We start from the raw sequence: 20,700 nt of genomic DNA, 5'->3' as shown, positions 1-20,700 counted from the left end.
ATTACATGTTTTAGATGCTCCTGTACACTAAATCGGTGACGTGACGTCATTAATGCGGAAGTAGGATGCCAGGAGGCGTGAACGAAACTCACATGGCAGTTGAGAGGAAGAGGATCAGTTTGATCGTTGCTGAAAGACACGCATACCCACGAATCTAGAGGTGAACGCTTGCTGTGGAACGTTGTAGTGTACACATGTCGTGATTGTGTGTTTTGTTGATTACCCAACAGCCGAGCTCCTCACGCACAGTTCAAACTAGCAAGTTAACGTTAGCAACTTGGATAAGTGATGTTCGGTGTTTGAAGCGTCATGTCTTGTTTTAGCAGCAATCAAAGCTGACTGCTATCTTCACATACAAGACTTGTTGTTTTCTGTAGAAAATGTCTGCAGCTAAAGTGAAGATGAGGGGGAAGAAGATGAGAAACCAGCCTGTCAGTGTGCAATATCCGACCAGCACCCCTAAGAACGGAGGAGACACTCCGAGCACGGGTACCATTACTGCTGCATTCAGTCCTAGGCTGGTAGACATAACCACCTGCACCGTTGAACACACATGTAGAGCACATTTTTGTTCATCATCAGAACAACGTAATTGCCCCTGACTGTCTATGGCTGCAAAGAAGCTTTCAATTTCGTTATTCTTTGACAATTTTTTTTTTTTTGCATCTTGTGTGACCACTATATAATAATTTTCCCAAAGGTGGAGGTCAAGATGAAGGTCCCTCTGATGTCCATTCATCTACTACAAGGTCAAAGAACCCTCACCAGAGGGGATGGATCCGTGGACACCAGAGAGACGGTGGTGGCTATGCTAAAGAGATGCCCACATGCATCACGGGTAGAGATGTTGTTTGACTTTAACGAATTTCCACTGTCCTGCCTTGTGAAATTGATGAATTGATGTTTTTGAGAATTACTAAATTATGTCACCATCTGATGTGACCTTCAGACAAGATGTTTGGATAATTACTGACGTCTGTGTAGGTTCTCAGTCATCCAGGTAATCCAAATAATTACTGACGTCCGTTTTTCATCAGACAGACAACACAGGTGACAAGTGGTGCAGAGTTCAAGTTTTGCTTTCCATCCTTAAATTAAACATGATCTTAAGCCCAACTCAGAATATAAAGAAAAAAGTGATCATGAATGTGTTCATAACTTGCAAATGTCTGTCATCTTACAGAAGTTAAAGGTACATAGTGTCTCCATCAATCTCCACCCCTTCTGTCCCTATTCAGCTGGAGCTTTTGCAAGGGCCAGGGCTGCAGAGATGAGGGCCATGCTGAAGGCAGTTACCAAGACAACAGGTAGCTGCCATGTGTTTGGAGCCCTTCCCAAACACATGAGGAGACGGGCCATGAGCCACAACATCAAGCGGCTCCCTTGCAGACTCAGAGATGCAGCCAACCGAATGGTAAAGTTCAGAGCTGGATCTGGTACAGGAAGCCGTTCTAAAACTGTCTGTTTGACATGTTATTTGTGTCTTCCAGCGGGAGAAGAGTCTTCAATCCGGATCCAAAAAGAAGAAGGAAAAGGCAAAGAGTAAGAGCCGCAAGGCCCGCCGACGGCACGAAAACCTGCTGCTGGAGTTTAACCGCAGACAGCGAAAGAACATTTGGCTGGAGACGCATATTTGGCATGCGAAGCGCTTCCACATGGTTAAAAAGTGGGGCTACTGCCTTGGGGACAGACCTACATACAAATGCTACCGGCATTGCTACAGAGCGATGAGCAGCTCCTGTCTTCTGCAGGTAGCAGCTTTACACTGGAGTGTGTGTACTCTGGTTTTTTTCCCTTTTCAAAATATTTTTTCAGTGACTGTAAAATAAGCATGATTATCTCGGTTTTGTGGCCTTAGGATCATTCATACTACTGCTGCATAGAGCTACAGGGAGAGGAAGACAAGCTGCTGGCTGCTCTCTCTCAGCTGACCAGTAAGGAAGCTGGTGAGAAAACATTCTATTCAAACCTATTCCTTCCAAATTGAATACTTTTAACCTTAAATTAGACATTTTTAAAAACAAAGAGAGCATGGATTTGCTCCATGCATTCTTCCTCAGAGATTTGCATTGTAATATGTCTACTGTTAAGAGATGCCACCATCTGATCAAAGATGACAGCTTCAAATTTCAAAAAGATTTGAATGATTAAACTTTACAGTTCCAGGTTTAGCATCAATAATGCCTGTTATGTTTGTTTCTAGGTCCTACATTTGCTGCAGCTTTGAGTCTGTCAGGGCGGAGACAAGGCAGTGTGGTGGTGTACCGAGCAGGGCAGTACCCCTCTCAGCCACTGGGCCCTGTTACCTTCCTCTGGAGACCCCGTGCACAAGACTCAAAGCACAGGCAGCTGTGGATCTGGGCTCATCCCGCAATGAAAATGGTACGGTTGGTTTTAGGGGTGCATTAGATTAATACTAATAACGTGGATACAGGAAAGGGTTCCTTTTGTCCATCCACCATGTTTCCTTTCAGGTGCATAACTCCAAAAACATTTTTTTTTACAAAACATTTAACACGCCTCTGTCCCAACATGTAGTGTACTGTTTCTTCAGCAGCTCTTCATTATTATTATTACACAAAATGTTCTACTCACAATAAGTACCAAAGTCTTTTCTTTTTGGAAAAAACTTCTGTTTTTTGGGGTCATGAAACCTTCTGTTTCATCCATTGCAGATGTGGCATTAGATGTACAAGGATAGTGAATGTTTTATTCTTTCTATTGTAAAAATCTAACTTTTTCTTCGATATGGAGCACTTATTCGTGTTTTTGTGTTCTTTATTGGTTCTTGCTCTTATTTTGGTGACTATTAATGGTACCATGTGGTCTTAGTGACATTCAGTCAAGCATATGTCAATTACCCCACTCATCTATCCATGAAGAAATGTATCCAATGATTTGATCTTTACAACTCTGGATTTTTGAAAATTGTGAAGCATTTAAATGTGATATTGTGAAGCTAAATGGGGAAACGAAGTGATCAAGGCTGTTACCTCCAGTAAAAGTATGCTCTTTGCAGGATCTTCTTCCTGAGCTACAGTCTGTGTGCCGGTGTTGTGAGGCTGTTAGTTCTCCAGTTGTTCCAGTGGTGACACCTGTTCCCCTCCTGGAACCAGAGCCCACCCCTGAGAAGACCTGTGAGTCCAGACAAGTAACGGGATCCAAGAGGAAGCGATCTGTTAGGGATGACAGTGGAGTTCCAGCCAAGAAGATCCTGGGAGATGGAACCAGATCTCCCAGTACCCCAGTAGCCTGGAAGTCAAGTTCAACTGGAATAACTATAAAGTTAGTTTAGTTTCAGACTTTTGCTGAGACTCAACATGAGTATGTCATTTTTACGTTTCACCCATGGATCTGTTTCAGTGACCTCACAATGGAGGTGGTACGCTATCGCCTGATTGGACCGCAGTCTCATTCTGTTTTGGCAGCAGTTTTGGAAGCTGCTACAGATTGTGACGTAAGAATTATTAAAAGCAAAGTAAATCTGGCATCTACTTGCAGTTCACACTGATGAGCTGTCCTTCAAATTAAGTTCTTTTTTGCTATGAAGGAAATGAGTAAATCTCGGCCCTCCCCCCTCTGGTGGCCTGAACACTGCAAAGATCCCAGCAAGATGAGTCTGCACCAACAACAAGCTGATGTCTATGGCACAGTAAAAGGTCTTTACTCTGATCACGATATTATTCTTGTCTTGTAATATTTGTCTTTTGCCTTGTAGCTGTGTATACGTGTCTGTTTAACAGCTGTAAATTCATCCAGGCGTCTATTCACCTGGAGAGCTCCCCCCAGGAACGGTGCTGGGTCTGACTGTAGATGACCCCCGGCTCACTTTACCAACAAAGAAGGTTAAAGCGTTGCCCTGTGTAAAGCAGGCACAAGGTAAAACTTGACCTAAAGACAGACAGATACACAGCCTGAAGAGCATAGATTATTTCCCCAGACTTAACCGTTCAATAATTTTCAGTCTCCATTTAAAACCATGTCTATAAAGGGGCCCAGAGTTTACTTATGTATTTATTTAGTCAGTTTATTTTTTTCTTTCCAGACATGTCTTTACATGACTTCACTTTCATCAGTTTTGGAACATCAACAACAACATCCAAAAAGAAAAAAAAGGGTTGACGTGTAGAAGCCATTGGCTTGTAAAATTCCCGTCCCCTGAATCAACAACATCTGTCTCATTACGACACATCATCAACCAGATTCATACATTACATATCACATTTAAATTATCTGATTTTGGTACACTGTTGTTTTGAATCATCTATTCAGCCCAATAGACGTGTGTGTTTGCACGTGTCTATCAGTTCACCGTCTCGTTTGCTGCACTAAGGTCACAGTGATATTTTTCCATGGGCACGACACATGTAGTTTTATAAGCCATAACAATCTGAGATATTAACTATCATTTGCGTCAGAAATATAACCTTGCAAAGTCATGTTTTTAAAAGCTTTTTCAAAGGCAAGTAGAGTTCCTAGACTCCTAACTTCGTTGTCCAGTTTGTTCCAAAGTTTAACACCAGTAAAATATAATGAAAATGTTTTTAGTGTAGTGTAGAATCAGTTGTTTCTGGTCCTGAGGTTGTTTCAGAGAGTACACATCTGGTTCTGTGCTCTGGGGGGCCTCTGCCTGGCCATGCAGATGTTCCAGGTTCGAATCCTGGCAGGACCCTGTACTCCAAACACACCCTCAGCGACTGACAGCAGCTGATTTCAGTGGGCTTGAAGAGAGACTGACAAGTTGAAGCACTGGCTCCAACCAAGGTCTTTGGCTTTCTAGGTTTTTTCAAAATCTTGCTCAATTCTTGTGGCTCTTGTCAATTCTTCAATCTTCTTAGGATCAAACTTTTTCAGAGTAACCTCATCAGACCCAGTCAAACAAAAAAACTAAATTACATTTCAGCAATGATACCATAATTATGTGTGATTATCAGTGTCAATATTCCAAACCTGCTTTTACGCGGTGTGGTGTGTGGGGAACTGGATGTCATGATATGCCTTGAAAGGGATTTTTTGCTCATTGGATCACCATTAGATTTGCATTTCTAAAAGACGGTCAGTCTTTAAATAGTTCATGCTCTGAATGTATGTTTAATAGCCTTTACAGCAGTAGCAGCCGAGATAATGAGGCCTGGTTTAAATAACAGTCCATGGCATTCAATCACAACATGATGAAATCTTCTTCCATACTAAGGTGAGAGCTCCGTGCCGCCTCAGGAGAACAGCGGGGGCCGTCATGAAACGGTAGTTTGAGGGTTTAATAGCTGTAACTGAAGGATTTGAACCAAACTGTGAATACGGTTCTCTAGCCAAAACATTCATCAGTTACCTTCTTTAAGGGTGAAGTTCCAGACTCAGTTGTTAAGTGTACTGCTGATCAACTGATTTCCATCCCTTTTAATTCAAATTTATCAATATTAGGAATCGTATAAATCCTTTGGGGGGGTTAGTACCATATTTGTATTGTCATCAAAAACGATCTTGTGTCAACTCAATATCGCAACATGTTTTCCGTGAACTCTTGCGTTGTCTATGTTCCAGAGGTGAATGAGGAGAAGAGGAAGGAGCTGATGTTACGAGGAGTTCCTGAATCCTGCTGCCAGAGTTTCCTGTGGGAGGAGTCTGTCCGCAACAATGTCACTGATCACAAGATGTCAGAGCAGGTGGGTCATCACAAACGTCACACACAGGAAACGTGCCTCCATTAGCATTTCTTGTCTCTCAGATGTTCAACCCTCAGCTTCTTCTTCTTTTGCTCACAGGACTTGAAACTCATGAGAAGTGAGGTGCTTGTGCCGGGTTCCAGGCTGAGCTCCACTCCCCCACAAGGTCGAGTCCCCATCCTGCTGGTTCAGCAGCCTGGGAAGCAGGTGGGACACGAGATGAGCTGCTGGGGGGCTGGATGGGACCTGCTGGTACCTAAAGGTTGGGGCATGGCCTTTTGGGTCCCTCTGGTAGGTGGAATGGACAGTAAACAGTAACAGTAAACAACTGTGTTCAAGATGTTTTTATTATCTAGTAGCCTCACCTACATTTTAGGGCATTTCCCTTTTGTCTGAACAGAAATTAAAAATCTTTAATACACCTTGAAATGTAAAGGCAGACAAGAATCTACCCATGGTTTCTGCTATGTGTCGCCCTTTTCCAGGTGTATAAAGGAGTTCGCATCGGTGGGCTGAACATCAGTCTGAAACACTCCCAGAATAAAGGAGCCCCCCACTTCCCTCACGATTACCCAGACTGCCCTGCAGGAGTTCGTTTTCAGGAGGAGCAGCAGACAGAACTCCTGGACAGGTTCAGAAGGTCAGCTAGATAGTGAGCAGGAAAATGCTATATAAATAAAGGTCGATTGATTGATTGAAAGAAATAAATATGATGACGATGCACGTGATCATCACAATATTATTGTTGTGACTAACTAATATACCAACCTGCTGATTAAAAACAGGATCTTAAAAGGAACAAATCAAATAAAAACTCAGTCATTAACTAGTTTTGCTGATGCAAAGTCAGATGAAGTTTTGTAATCTAAAACACATCTGGAGCTTCTTATAATGTTTCCTTAAACAACTGAAGAGCATGGGGACTAGTTTTAAAACTAAATTAACAACTGAAAGCAGACATGAAATGAATCCACACAACTCGTATGGCATGATCAAAGTCTCCAAAATACTGTCTCCACCCAATCTGTGGTGTATGAACAAACCTGAACACATTGACGTTAGCTGCTAGACGCTAGCATGCATACATTAAGTATGTGTGAAGTTGTAACACCTGCACCTGTGTTTTATTTTTGGGGTGTAATGAACGCTCTTGCTGTGACTTGCTGTGAAGCTCAGAAGTTTTTTAGGAAAAAAGAATCTTCACCAGACATTCCATCTGCACGAAGGCGAGTGGGTAATGAATAATTAAACTGTGGATTGAGACGTTCTCCTGGGAGCTCAATCAGAACGTAGAAGACCCAATTCACAGATAGAAATGGTTCAAGAACATTTATTTTTATGAGGAGCAGTGTGTGTCCACTTACATAAACTGGCGTTAGTGATACGATGTAATAGAGAAGCTAGTCGTTTGTCTGCAGCCTGAGTCATGGTGAAAATGTCAGTGTAAAAGAGGTTTTGATAGAGAAAAGCACGCCAAATCTCCGACCTCAGTTAATTCCATTATGCAGATCTGTCCCAGTTTAGAGGAGATGCTAATCAGGCTGTGTGCTGGTCTATCTTTGTTTCTCTTACTCAGCGAGTCAGAATCTCTTGCATAAATTGTCAGGGCTGTCCCAACAGTTTGAAAATGGTTTGACCTTCTGGCATCTTCTGTAGGCGTCCTCCAGCCAAAAGGACCAATTACATTAAACATGGATGTCTGGCACCATTCTGTTGCCCATGGCAACAGCTGGCTGAGGAGTGGGAGCTTATCTTGGGGGAAGGAGGAGAGGGGGGGAAAGGAGCGAGCCAGACGCAAACCAAAGCAGAGGATGACGCAGCGATGGACGAGGTGATGACATCACACAAAGAAACCGCTGGATCGCAGCCGCTGGGTCGCGTCACAGTCCTGAGGTAAGCGTTGGGCCTTACTTCATATTTGTGTTTCGTCCCAAAGATTTCACTTCATTTATATTTATCCTCTCCCTTTTCTTTTTAAAAAAATGTAAACTCAGAACACACCCACTCTAGAATTTCTTTCAGACAGTTAGCACACTGCTAAAAATATTAGCAGAACTGACTTTTAAAGGTCCCTCGAACAGGAATGTGCTCCACTTTTAGTTATGTGGCCTCCAATCATCACTTCTGTCTTATTTATTTCTTATTAAGAGACCCCAGAGCAGCTTTTGACAGGCTTGATGCATCGGTCTTCTCCAGTCTGCCTCCTTTTCATCATAGTCTCTCTGATTGAAAATACCCAGAGTACATCCAGCCTTAAATTGCTGCAATACATCAGAGATTAGAAGAGAAGCGTTACATCTATCCTCATAAAACCATCACACCAGCTGAGTAATGACAGACTTTATGAGGAAAAAATGGATTGGTTTTCTCTGTCCACTGACTGCATGTTTGTTTTTAGCATAAGACTCAAGAGCATTCAGCCACGTTCTGTCAGTCGGTGTGCCTAATGAGGCCAGTCAAATGCAATGAAAAGTTTTATTTGACTATTTCTCAGTTATGAATGGTTATTTTTCTGCTTCCCAGGAACAGAAAGTCACTGCAACTCCTCTCTGCTTGGTGCAGACCTACCACATCCAGAGGTCAAAGGCCATGCCGGGCCAGGGAGGCGTCACCTCTTGACCACTCAGCTGTGACGTCGTTTCTCAACACGCATGGGATGAGCCTCGTGTGGGTTCGTCTATCGCTGCTGTCGAAGGGCAAACCAGAACTTCATGCCATGGTGTGTGTGCCAACCACGGAGGACTTGCAGCTGCTCAAGAAAGAACCCGGAAACAGTGGCTCCCAGGAGCCCCCACACAGAGACCACTTTAAAAGCAGGATTAAATGCAAAAAAATGGCGTCTAAGAAAGCTGCTGCATCCTCTGTGTCTTCGAAGTCTGGGGGCAAAGATTCAGACCATCCCTCTCCCTCTGAGCCGAATCACAGCACCTCAGAAGACCCCAAATTGTCCTCTCAGTCTTCGTCCGACCTCATCTTTGGGCTGTGGCCAGATCCTCTTCCCAGGGTCACCTCTCACTGCTCCCGGGTGACCCTCGGCTGGATCACCCAGGGCGACATCTCCCTGTCTGCTGGCTGTGGGGAGGCCCTGGGTTTCGTCAGTGTTCCTGGCCTCCTTAACACCCTCCTCAGCCAGCCGAAGGAACACAGAGGGATGCTGCTCCTGCGTAACCCCACTTCTCTGCATTACCGCTTTGCTAAAATCAACATCGAGGTCTGAAGGAAGCATCTGCATTCATGCAGAAATTCAAAATTTTTTGTGGCCTCTTTGGACTGTTCCATCATCTCCAACTCCCCAGTTTTAATTGCAGACTTGATGGTATACGTGGAAGTTAGCTGCAAGTTGCCTAGTGGAACTGCTGAAAATAGATTTTTTATTTTAAATCTGGTAGTTTTTTCTTCTATCTTTCCGCTCCATGAAGACATCAATAAATAGTGAATGAATGAAAGCCTTGGTTTTCCTTAGAGATTACTTGATACTGTTTATTGATTCAGTTTCCAGAATAAATTTGTGTATGGTTTGCTTTATCCCTTTATAAGCTCATGCTAGTGAAGCAGTATTTTTGTTGGTAGCCTTTAATGATGTTGAAAAAATCTGTTTAATTGGTTTAAATTCAAGAGACTTTAAAAATGCCACTTGATTGAAAAGGTTTTGTTTGGACATAATCTAATAAAATACCCACACTGCACTTGACAGACTGCACTAACTGAGGGTAATTACTGTTCTGCTGTGTTAAATTTCACAAGTAATAATTTAACCATCACCACTAAAATGTTCATTATGGCCTGGCTCTTAAAAACAAATGCATTGACCGAGTGATACTTAAATATGCTTTCTTTTTATAGTTACAGTGGCATGAATGCTGGTTTCCCACACATCCCATAATGTGTAGGTGGCCGATAAGAGCTTTGTTGCTTGGTAACACTAAAGTTTGGTAGCAGTTGAGTATGGAGTCAGGGGTTTATTTGAGGTAAAGATGGGTAGGCAGGCTCAGGGCTTTTTTTAGGTGAGTTCTATTCCAGCTCTGTGGAAACAGGTTTCTGACTGATGCACACTCCAGTAGTTTAACACAAATGAAAACCTGCACTATGATGGGAGCAAATTGAACTGATCAGCCATGATGGGAGGTTCATTACTACCACTGATCCATATAATGAGTTGTCTTGACAACCGTAAGACTCCCCCATCAATAGGGGGCAGCAGTGCTCTTATTAAGTTTCATGACTTGGAATAAGAAACATCAGATTTTGTCAGCGTTTATTAACAACTGATCGCACAACCACCACTTTATTCACCTAATAACACACATGTTACCATGGAAGGTGTTCCTGAAAACGCTGAATGTTTCTCATTTAGAGTCAAATTTCCCCTCATCAGTTCTGACAGATCCAATGAGACGTTTTTGACATCAAGAGAGCAATATGTCCACCAACGGTGTGCTCAGCTGGGATTGGTTTGAATGGATGCCGACCATTTATTTCTATAAAAAAAGATATTAACTGGAGTACTCAATATGAAGCATTCACGTCACAAATCCACAAAATTCCACCCCCCAACAGATGGAGCTGCTCCTGTCAATCGTCTGTCTGCCCAGCTTTGCTGCATATAAGTTTGTCTGCCAGTGATCTGTGTGGCTGAATCTCTGCCTCCGGCTGCACTTTGTCTGTGCTTCTCCTCGCTGTGAACACGGATAGCAGAGCTCATTAGACGGACCCTGCTGCCAGGGCTGCACACATAAGCAGTTGGATGAGTCCAGGGTCACTAGCAGCAGACTTCTGCTCTACAGACTAGAACAAACACACTTCACTGTGACGACAGTTGATCAGAGACTTACCAGGAATTGTGTCCATGGCGATAAAGTTACGATCTTGATGCTTTATTTTTGGTCTGTTTCTGGTGATCAGGAAAACTCCAAGGAAGGACAGAATACACCTGGAAAGAGATTTAGGGAGGATTAATATCATCTTACAGTAAAGTTCAAGCTATAATTACTGGTGTTATTCAATACTCACCCAAAAAGGAACATAAAAATGTTCAGTAAAGCCAAGCCTTCGAACTCTTGGTAAAATACTATCCCTGTGAAAGAAAAGGTCGTTAAACGCATTTCACTTCTAGTAGAATAACAAGACCTGAAAGTTGTGTGCTTTGTTTGTGGAATGTAGGCCTGAGCATGAATCACTCTGGGATGAGGAAGTTCGATTATGATTAACATTAACAACAATAATAATAATGATGATGATGATGATGATTATTACTAATATTATTTGTTTGGAAATAGAAGTTTCCCTCAGTGGTGGTGGAGGTTTCTGTAGAGACCGCTGCCAGATAAGAACCTAAACATTTTCCTACAATGTGCATCAAAGCTGGTCTAAAGTACCGACCAGGATGTTCTTATGAAATATTACATCAGAAACTGCTTTCAAAGCAGCCAATTGTGGGTTATATATGTGGAGGCGGGCAGAGAAAGAATTCCAAGAGCAATATCAGAACAGGGGGTTCTCACAAACCCTAATCACCACTGGGCCCGTAACCCCCCCCCCCCCCCGTGAGATGGATGTCTCCTTGATTGAATAGGGAACACTGAATCAAAATGGTGAAAAGAAGCTGAAGATAAAGACACCAAAATCTGATGTGTGCTGATCATGTTCCGCCTGCTGGAACATTCTCTACTCTTCCCACTGAAGTGACACTGGAAACAGAATGAAATGATGCGCTGTCAACGCAACAAAATGTCCTCATTACAGAGATGTTTAGTCCCATCTGCTTCAGGTAGAGTCTAATTTGCCTGCAATGTATGTTACCAAATATTTTCCTGCTTAACAGACATGGTGAGCATTTGTAATTGGGACATCAGCATGGTAATATGCAGTTAGCATTGAGCCCAAAGCCTAATGCTAACAAGGCAGGAATCATTGAAGACGGAAAAAAGTCACAGGCAGTTCCTAAACAATAGGCCACCAGTTTCCCGCACACATACATCACATCGATACTTACAGACGACAGGAGGACAGAGTGTGACAGATTTATAATTTACCTACCTGCAATAATAGCACTGGCAGTGAAAAACACAAAGTTGATGGGAACCACCTCCGTGGCGTTGAACATTTTCATTGCCTGATTGAGAAATCTGTAGAGAATATAGAGTAGATTTTGAAGGTTCATTGAAAATAATGAACTCAGTCATAGAGAAGATTATGCAGCAGCCTGTTCATCAATCATAATTCTGTACATAATAATACAGGCCTACAGTATCACCATATCCAATATACGACTGCCCTCATTTTGTTCAGATATCGCAGAGCTAAAATTAGATGTAGTCTGTTGGGAACAGGAGAGATCTGAGCAATTAAAAGAGAAAGAGAAAGAGAAAAAGAGAAAATAGTCACTGACTTGATCTGGAAGGAGCAGGAGGCGATCATGATGATGACCATGACGTAGAAGATGGGGTAGATGAGCTGCAGCTGACCTTTTATTGACTCTGTGATCATCCCTGACACGGCTTTGACTGAGATGACCGTCACTGATGCTGAAAACAAGAAATTCATTTCTCAGAACAACTTGTCACAATAAAAGAACTACCTCCTTGGTTGATGTTAGGTTTTGAAGCTGATTAATTGCCCCCATGGTGGTTTTACTGAGTTATTTTCTTCTATCATGCCCCACTAAGCTCCTAAAAGAAACTAGTGCTCATGTGTTTGTTTTTGTCAGCTAAGCAACAAAACAAAATCCATCTTGAACGTTTAATCCATATCCCTTGCCCTCAGACAGCTTCCATTTGTTCATACCAAGCAGGGCCACCAGTAGCATCACGACGACAATGTGCTTCATATTCCTCCTCTTGTACAGATACAGCAGGATGCAAAACGCCACCACCTCTATAAACTGTTGGGAGAGTGAGGCGACGGGAGAGAATTGGTTACACAAGTCAGTAATGTACATTCCATTTGTTCAAACGTGGAAGAGAAAATGAAAATCAGACATGCACTCAAATCGTTCTCTTACTGATCAATTTGTCTACATTACAAAGTGTGGTATGCACCAGTGAGCTGTGCGCATTCAATTAAAACAAATGGCCATGGCAGAAAAATGAAATGAATTGGCGGTGTCTTAATGAGAAGAGCCTGGGGCGCTCCTTCTCTGCCCAGTGGGATTCAGCTGTTCAAGGACCTCTGTAGTAACACCACACAGCAAAAGGAGGCAGAAACAGAACAGTGTGCTAAAGGCCACCCAACGTCTCCATAAACGCGTTTAACAGATGACATATTTAAGATTTCATTAATCTGGAAAATGGATTTAGAAAGATGTGATTGATTCGTGAGAAAATAGAGGTGAGCAGCGCCACGGCTGTTGGATCCTTTCAGGTGAAATCATTCAATAATGACTTGACCTCTGGAAATAATGAGGAGACAAAGATTTATATTTAATTTTCCTCAGTTTAATGTCCGCCTGCGGTTAATCCCTCACTGTAGGAGGTGGCTCCTCCGCAGGCTGATGGGTAGTCGTCACGTTGCATTGTGGGAACTTTTAAACAAGCACACCTGTTTACGTGCCATCAATCACTGCAGCCAGAGGCAGCAATCTGTCCGTCTATCCATCCATCTGTGTTTCCTCTATCTACTCAAACATTTTGATTTTTCATCCAAATCCTTTTTTTTTTAAAAAGAATAATCAAAAGGGCTCTTGATTCTAGAGAGGAATGTGGAATATTGTTGAGTGAAACGCTGCATGTATAATGATTGCACTGCTGCTCAGGCCACACATTTACTGTTTACACCATTGGCTAGCACCCCTGATGAGCTACTAGCTGTTCTTCTTTTAGATTTATTTCTGCCTAGTTTGAAGGATTAGGAGCACAAAACCCAAAGAGAATATTCAGATATACAAGTGGAAAGAGACTTGCTCTGATAAAATGTTTGGTTTGTGTTGGAGGAAAGGCAAAATAAGAAAATGGCTGTTAGTTGAGTCTGATTTGACACAAGCAGAAACCACAGCTGCATCCCAGACATCTACTTGTAGATCCCTAACCAGTGGATCAAAGGGTGCCACACTTTCCAGCACCAACTGCTTCTCTCCACTCTTTAAATGACAGAAAGCAGCAGAGCTTTAACCCGACAGGAGGAACATACGGCGCTCCATCGCCCTCTCTCTGCTGCTATCACAGGGGTGCTGGGATCAATGGCAGACAGCTGGATGTGACCTTCTACTGCAGCGGTCTGCCTTCAAAAACACCGAAAGGGTTTGTGACACAGATTTGGTGCTGACATTTGAAACCAACATTTACATTTTAATGATGAGTAGGTTTCTTTCAGCTCTGTTCCAGATCTCGTTGTGGTCGCTCATAAACCTCATGAAGCACCAGAGAATTCAATCGGATGAGGGTTTTATCATCCTCAGAGGGGATAATATGCACAAACAAATGGTTAATTTTAACAAGTTTTTCAACTAAGTCTTGCTCTCTCTCCACTCCCCAGGAAGGACCAAAGGTGGGAGAGGCTAGGTAACACCAGGGCAGCAACAAATTTGCCAACATTGCTGAAACATAACATCACCCATTTAGACATCCAAACAGCAGCTCCAACACAAAAAGTCATTGCTGACACACATTCTTGACCCGCTTTAAAGGGTTGCATACAATGTAAAGAAGGAAAGGCCAGCTGATGACATGGTACTGGACCAGGTGGGCTGTGATGTGTGAGGCGTTGTGAGGCGCAAAGGTCACCAAGAGATAGGTTCCAGTGATGGCCAGGGTTCCTCCTGTAGAAAGCATAGAACGGAGAGCGGTTAGACGAGAGTAAAAAAACAACAACAACAGTTTTAATACAGTTTGGACAGATCCAGTGAATTTAGCTCACCTTAACATTAGTGTTGGACCAAACCCCAAATTTACCATACTGATTCAAACACTGCTAAAAGCTGTAATTTCTACAGTTCTTTGATATGTTTTTTCATAAGCCTTCAGTCATTGTCATTTGAAGATAAAACATTCATGTTGTTCATGTTTGTTAAAATTTGACATTTGGCTGACGTCACTCAGTAATTACATGCATTACACAGCATGCAGAACTGCGTGGTGCCGAGATTTATTTCCAATGTAACATCTGTGATGACCTTCATTATGACAACCATCAGCATTTATAGAGCAGCAGGTGCTGCACACTGTCACAGCAAACAATCATTTTTCAGGAAACAATGAAGCTGATGCATCCGTACAATAGGTTGTGCCTCTTCTGCTCCCTGACAAGCAAGACATTACAATCAGAATGTTTCTATCCTGCCCCTCGATGAACTGGCATCTTATCTGGAGTCTGTCCCAGCTGCCATTCAACTGTAGCCAGCTGGAATAGACTCCAGTACACTGGTGACCCTTCTCATCTATAAGAAAAGAGATGGATGGATGTTTCTCGCCCACTGTCGGTAGAACTCTGTTAATATACAGTACAGTGCCCCCTCGCAATTGCGCGCACCAAAGCTCGCAACTTCACCTCATTACAAGTTTTTGGTAGGCAGTCAGGAATACCGTACGCGCATTGTATTGGATGACGGCATCCGGAAGTGCGCTCCGTTCCGTGAGTCTCGGACTTACATGAGACACAAAAGTGCTTTAAGCAGTCGATAAGAGTGTAGGAAAAAGTAGTGCAGATAGAAGGTGGTTTAATATCAGTATGGGGAGGGTTCATAAATGTTTAAATTAAAGATAAATAGTTAGTCGCTCTATCGCGGAATTCGTTAATCGCATGTGGTTCCTAGAACGCATTAACTAACAACGGCGCACTTTATACAACTACAATTCCTAACAGGTCGGGGCAATAAATAAGATCTTAATATAAACATAATACAATTTTTTTGTTTCAACTCAAATCCAAATTTAATTTTAATTTATAAAGGCAAAATACTTCACATTCAAACTGTGAAATGTAGTTATTTTTTTAGAAACAGATGTTCTTTCTGAATCTGATTCCTGCACAGGATCTGACTCTAACAATAGTGCGACCAATCAGCCTTTTCACCTGTGAACTGATCCAATCAGGGGTTTCTGTGTAGAAATTCAGAATCTGAATATAAAAACCCCCATAAAGTTGATGAGGTAAAACTATAATTACAGTAGATTTTTTTGTCTCCATTGCTCAAGATGACAATATCCCACTCTGAGATAGGGTTTCAATTCTTTTTCAACAAAAGTTGTATCTGAAATGTTTTAAAATGAAAGAATCTGGATGTCCTCGTGTGAGGACGATGATGAAGTCTTGTACTTACCGACAATGTCAGAGGGACGCACCGTCTCCTTAAGGAAAACCACAGATATGATAGCGCTGGCTGGGAGATGAAAATATGATGTCAGTTTAGTGGCTGCACAAAATCCAGTCACATAGAACAGGAACTCATAAATGGCTATATATATATATATAGTATATATATATATACTATATATATATATAACATGTTAAATGAACACAGTCTGAACACAAAATAATCTAAAAGGAAAACATACACTTCTTGTTAGTCTTTTCACTAGCGTAAAGCTCGATGCTTGCCCATTAATTATAAAGCAGAATTGGTGTTCAGCTGTGTTGTTTTGCAGCTTTGTCTTTTTGGATGTAGTGCTTCATTTCTATTAGAGGTAAAGCCACGTTTAAAAAAAGGTTTAATGCATAAATAATTTTGCAGAGACTGCATTGCCAGCCATAGGAGCAATCAAATCTTACTGTAATTTCACATAAACACAAAGAGTCATGTGTGCTGTACTCTTATATTGTGTAATACAACATGCATAGGTAATGTACAAAGAAGCTCTGACAAGCATAATAAAATCTGTCAGCCTGCTTGGATAAATTTAACTCATTAGTGCATCATAACGCCAGCATCAAATTACAGCAAGGTGTTCTGCTGCCACAGTTTCCATAGAGCCATTCATCAATATCAATGTCAAAAACAACGAATCTGAAAAGCAATCTGTTTCACACAAGTAAAGCCTCAGATTAATCTTCTTAATGTTTCCACAGGGGAAGCGCTGAACTGTGGCAGACAAATAAATACAAGTAGTGTTTGACTATCATGAAGATGTATAGCAAGGCAGTCAAACTCGTATGGTGGCACAGACATGCAAATAAATCACATGCACAGATGGATGGCCACACAGGCGGTCTAAGAGCCTGGGGGGAAAAAAAACTAGCTCGAAGACAAACAGACAATGGACAGGCTGACAAAGAGGTAAACAGGGACAGCAGCCATCATAGTCAGGAGGTCTGTTTACATAAAGTACTCTGTCTCAGTGATAGAGGTCCTCAGCATTACAAACTCTGCTGAGAGCCCAGGTTCAGACTTTTCTCTAGTTATATGTTCCAATAACATCTCATCTGAGCCAGCTGTGGCAGCTGCAGCAGCGTCGCCAGCCAGGCAGTCAGGCTGCCAGCCAGTTGCAGGTGATGCCACAAACAGAGACAGAAAAGCAGAAAGAAAAATTGCTGGGAAAAACTGAAAAACAAGCAGGCAGGCTTTGAGCTTGTGTACAAGGTCACAGAGCATAAGCAGCTCAATATGTCAGGGATGTGTCGTGTGTCTCCAATGGGATTACCATGGTGTCACAGCACGACAGCTCCCACTGACTTTGAGGCATATAATGAAATATTTGTGGTAATAATTCCACCTGATTTAGGCAACAGTAAAAATACCCAAGGCATGAAAACCTCCTCCTCCAAAAGAAAGTAGCAGTATGGTCTATAGATGGAAAAACCAACTAAATCACATGAGTTTTTTAGAAGAAGCTACAGAAACACAACGAACACACACGAACAAACGCCATGGGGACATTTCATCCAAATTGGAGGTTTATTAAGTTCCTTAATGGTATTCTGATGAAACAGTCAGTTGTTAAATATTTCATACCATGAGCGTGTTCGCATACACATTTAGGACTCTCCTTTGCCTCTGGGACCAACTGGCTCTAACAAGTTACCATAGCAACTCCATACAAAGTGAGATTCACATGGCTTAATAAAATGAAAAATGTGGCAACAGACACCTCTGGGGTACACAGTTCTGTGACGGCTCCTGTGTGTTTATGGAGGTGTGCATCACATGAGTGCTGCCCCTCTATGTGCTCCCTCTGATGAACAGTGATGGGAACCTCCCTGTGGGAAAACTACATGTCAAACATTCTTTCCTCTCACATATTTGAGACGAATGGATGAAAGCAGAGAATGCAGAGAGTCGTCATCACCCACCAGGGAGGCTCAAATGCAGGAACTGATGCCACACATCACATACTGTCTGTTCACAATGTTGCAAATGACAAAAAGAGACTCCTTATAATATTCATTTTTAACCCTTGTTTACACCTGACCTCTGGAGCAGGAGCGTAAAGCCTGTCTTTTAGAAACCCTTGAATAATAGACAAATAATATAGATGTTTTTGGTTTGTTTTACATAATATTGTATAAAAAAATTCAAGCAAATTCTGTAAGAGTGCACATCTTCTTCTTCTTCTCCCTGTCTGCTAACCTGACATCTGTAAGTGCTGCTGATAGTGTGTGCAGATCATGTTTATTTCCACTATGACAGCCGTTCTCCTCTTCTCCATGTGATGACATAGAATCTGATGGAGAGGGCTGACACTCCAATCCATGCAAAAACTTTTTTGGGGTATGATGCTGTCATTCCTATGGACAGGTGGACAGTAATAATTGTCCACATGGTGTGTCAGAGTGGCAGTGTGACATGCAGGGACAGGCGGATGTCAGCAGCAACAGCAGCTCCCACCATCTCATCACTTTCCTCCTCTGTTCCTGCTTTCTACTCTGTATACACTTCTGCATGTTGTCTTGTTTCATTCTCATCCTGATCCTGTTCTCTCCTTCCTCTCACCACACCAACTTCTCCTTTCCTCTCCCAGACATCCACTCAGCTCCTTATGGCTTACTAAGCCATGGCCTCCTGCAGAAAACAGAGGGAGCGCTGGGGGAAATCCACTAAACCTGAGTTTTTATGCACTTCTACATTTATGCATGCATTTGTCCATTTGCGTGCACGTGTGCGTGTGTGCACGTAGGGGAAGGGGTTACTCATTTCCATACAGCGTGAATCAGCGTGACACAAGAAGTCACCACAACAGACAAAGCTTCACATTTTACCCCACATCTTCACTTCCTAGATTTGAAGAAGACAGACGTCTGCAGACATCTTCATCTCTTTTCATCTCACCATCTCCGACTTCATTAATTCTTCAAGACACTCCATCAAAACACACTTCAGCTTCTTCCTGTGCACTACGATACAGCACTCCCGTCGGGCAATCAGTGCTTTTATGGGGCTAATTATGATAATAAAATGGAAAGGAAGACAAGGAAGTACCTGTAATTGTTAATACCTGTCATCTTGTTGGCTTTAAACACACCAGTGTAGCATTGAGAAGCTGAACAGAATGCAGTGCTTCAGTCCTGTTATTATGGGAAAATCACTTAAACATGTCCAACACGTACAAAGCTGAAATGAAAAAGATTTGCATGTTTCTCAATAAGATTTGTGGTTTCATTCAGAGCTTCATCCAAGTATTCTTCCACTTGAGTGTCGTGACTATAAGAAAATGATGCGATGCATCGGGGTAAAAGCTGTCATTAATACCCATGACTCACCACCACCTCCAGTAAGATGAGTGATAGGTGCAGGGTGGCAAGAAGGGAAGATGATGAATATTTAACCTGTGTTTAGAGTGTTAGCACTGAGCAGGCTGGCAGCTGTAGCAACAGCGATGGCTTTATTTTGATTGGCTAATGAACTCGACTTAGTTCATGACAGCTTTAGTTCACACTGTGGACTGTAAAAAGGCTCCTTTTCAGAGCAGGATACTAGATTTATAATGACAGAAGTGATTGAACTCCCTGAGTCACCTGTAAATTGTGAAGGTTGGAAAAACATATACTCACCTCCTGGATCCACTGCCAGATACAAAATAAGAATAGCAAGTCCTAAAATGCCTTATTTTATGGTCAATGCCACAGGAAATGTGACACTGAGCAGTACAGATCCTCTGGAGATCTGCCAGCGTAAATAGATGTATGGTCGTGTGGTAGCTCCACTATTAATGCAGCACACGCTCATATAATGTTATTAAAACTGTAAAACAATTTAGTGTGTGTGTGTGTGTGTGTGTGTGTGTGTGCACGCACATATTTCAAGATCATGTACAGAATTTTAAAAAACCAACAACTAATGTCTCATAAATATGTTGCTATATTTACTTACAGAAAGTAAGATAGCACACATGGATTAAAAACAAACTAGCTGTCAAATAAAATCATCAATATTTACCTGATTATTACTTGATTATTTCTGTAGTTTGTATATTTTCATACCATAGATCAGTTTCCAGATATTTACAAGCCTATATATATACATATTTATTTATAATCTATGTTTGTAACCTTTTAAAAATATACCTATTTATATGTTTTTTCTCAATTTTTTCAGTAAATGGTAGATGAATGGCTGCTGGGTTCCTTAAGGCCCCGTCCACATGATGACGGAATTTTTTGAAAACGCAACTTTTTAAAAACGCATCAAAAACGATTCGTGTCCACACGACAGCATTTTCAAAAAAAAATCTCCGTCCACACGAAAACGCACCAGTGCGTTTTCGAAGATGGCTATAAGCATGCCAAACCATGTGGTGGCAGTATTGAGTCACATTTTATCCAATAGGAATCCTCCGTGTTTTGTTGTCACAACACAACACATAAATATGACGTCACAGAGGTTTTCGTCGCAGACAAGACGTCAGCATTTTAGAAAGTTGCGGATACACCGTCCACACGACAACGCAGCGTTTTTAAATAAATCCAACTCGGCCAGCGTTTTCAAAAAGTTGCGTTTTCGTTCCGGATATCTGTGTTGTCGTGTGGATGGAAGGCATACACGCAACAAAAAAGTTGCGTTTTAAAAAAATCCGTCATTGTGTGGCCTAAGTAATATTTTTATGTAAATGCACATACATAAATGTAGATGAATCTGTTGTCTTTATGCTGATGAAGATAACCTCATACATCC

At 42.0% G+C, this 20,700-nt stretch overlaps 2 protein-coding genes across 3 annotated transcripts in view; one reads left to right on the top strand and one right to left on the bottom strand.

Moving 5' to 3' along the window:
• Positions 1 to 60: 60 nt before the first annotated feature.
• On the top strand, positions 61 to 9,343 carry pop1 (POP1 homolog, ribonuclease P/MRP subunit). Of its 2 annotated transcripts, none has more exons than XM_068323823.1 (16): positions 61 to 160; positions 378 to 489; positions 701 to 838; positions 1,239 to 1,414; positions 1,491 to 1,751; positions 1,859 to 1,946; positions 2,204 to 2,382; positions 3,020 to 3,285; positions 3,364 to 3,457; positions 3,551 to 3,659; positions 3,760 to 3,879; positions 5,542 to 5,663; positions 5,763 to 5,954; positions 6,149 to 6,303; positions 7,320 to 7,556; positions 8,187 to 9,343. In XM_068323823.1, exons 2-16 carry the CDS (start codon positions 381 to 383, stop codon positions 8,878 to 8,880), a joined length of 2,940 nt encoding a protein of 979 aa, XP_068179924.1. In that variant the 5' UTR covers positions 61 to 160; positions 378 to 380; the 3' UTR covers positions 8,881 to 9,343. The 2 variants fall into 2 exon arrangements, with proteins under 2 accessions (XP_068179924.1, XP_068179923.1); XM_068323822.1 differs by having other exon boundaries at positions 1,491 to 1,772.
• A 266-nt stretch (positions 9,344 to 9,609) lies between these two features.
• The window catches only part of LOC137601440 (NIPA-like protein 2), a 28,057-nt gene continuing 16,966 nt past the window's right edge, over positions 9,610 to 20,700 (bottom strand). Inside the window, exons 4-11 of the mRNA XM_068323621.1 lie at positions 15,916 to 15,975; positions 14,294 to 14,415; positions 12,447 to 12,543; positions 12,052 to 12,187; positions 11,700 to 11,788; positions 10,674 to 10,737; positions 10,496 to 10,593; positions 9,610 to 10,339 (exon numbers count right to left, since the gene is read on the bottom strand). Coding sequence (XP_068179722.1) covers positions 10,236 to 10,339; positions 10,496 to 10,593; positions 10,674 to 10,737; positions 11,700 to 11,788; positions 12,052 to 12,187; positions 12,447 to 12,543; positions 14,294 to 14,415; positions 15,916 to 15,975 — 770 coding nt within the window. The 3' untranslated portion in view covers positions 9,610 to 10,235. The remainder of the gene's footprint in view (positions 10,340 to 10,495; positions 10,594 to 10,673; positions 10,738 to 11,699; positions 11,789 to 12,051; positions 12,188 to 12,446; positions 12,544 to 14,293; positions 14,416 to 15,915; positions 15,976 to 20,700) is intronic.

This window comes from Antennarius striatus, chromosome 9, assembly GCF_040054535.1.
Source record: "Antennarius striatus isolate MH-2024 chromosome 9, ASM4005453v1, whole genome shotgun sequence".
NCBI lineage: Eukaryota > Metazoa > Chordata > Actinopteri > Lophiiformes > Antennariidae > Antennarius > Antennarius striatus.
The sequence above is the reverse complement of the archived record's forward strand: the minus strand, read 5'-3'. Positions and strand labels throughout refer to the sequence as shown.

Bases quoted from the DNA above. Each gene is read 5' to 3' on its own strand.
- pop1 (XM_068323822.1), top strand. From the start codon at position 381: ATGTCTGCAGCTAAAGTGAAGATGAGGGGGAAGAAGATGAGAAACCAG. The intron at 2,383-3,019 runs GTACGGTTGGTT...TGCTCTTTGCAG, and splicing joins CTCATCCCGCAATGAAAATG to GATCTTCTTCCTGAGCTACA. The intron at 7,557-8,186 runs GTAAGCGTTGGG...TCTGCTTCCCAG, and splicing joins GGTCGCGTCACAGTCCTGAG to GAACAGAAAGTCACTGCAAC.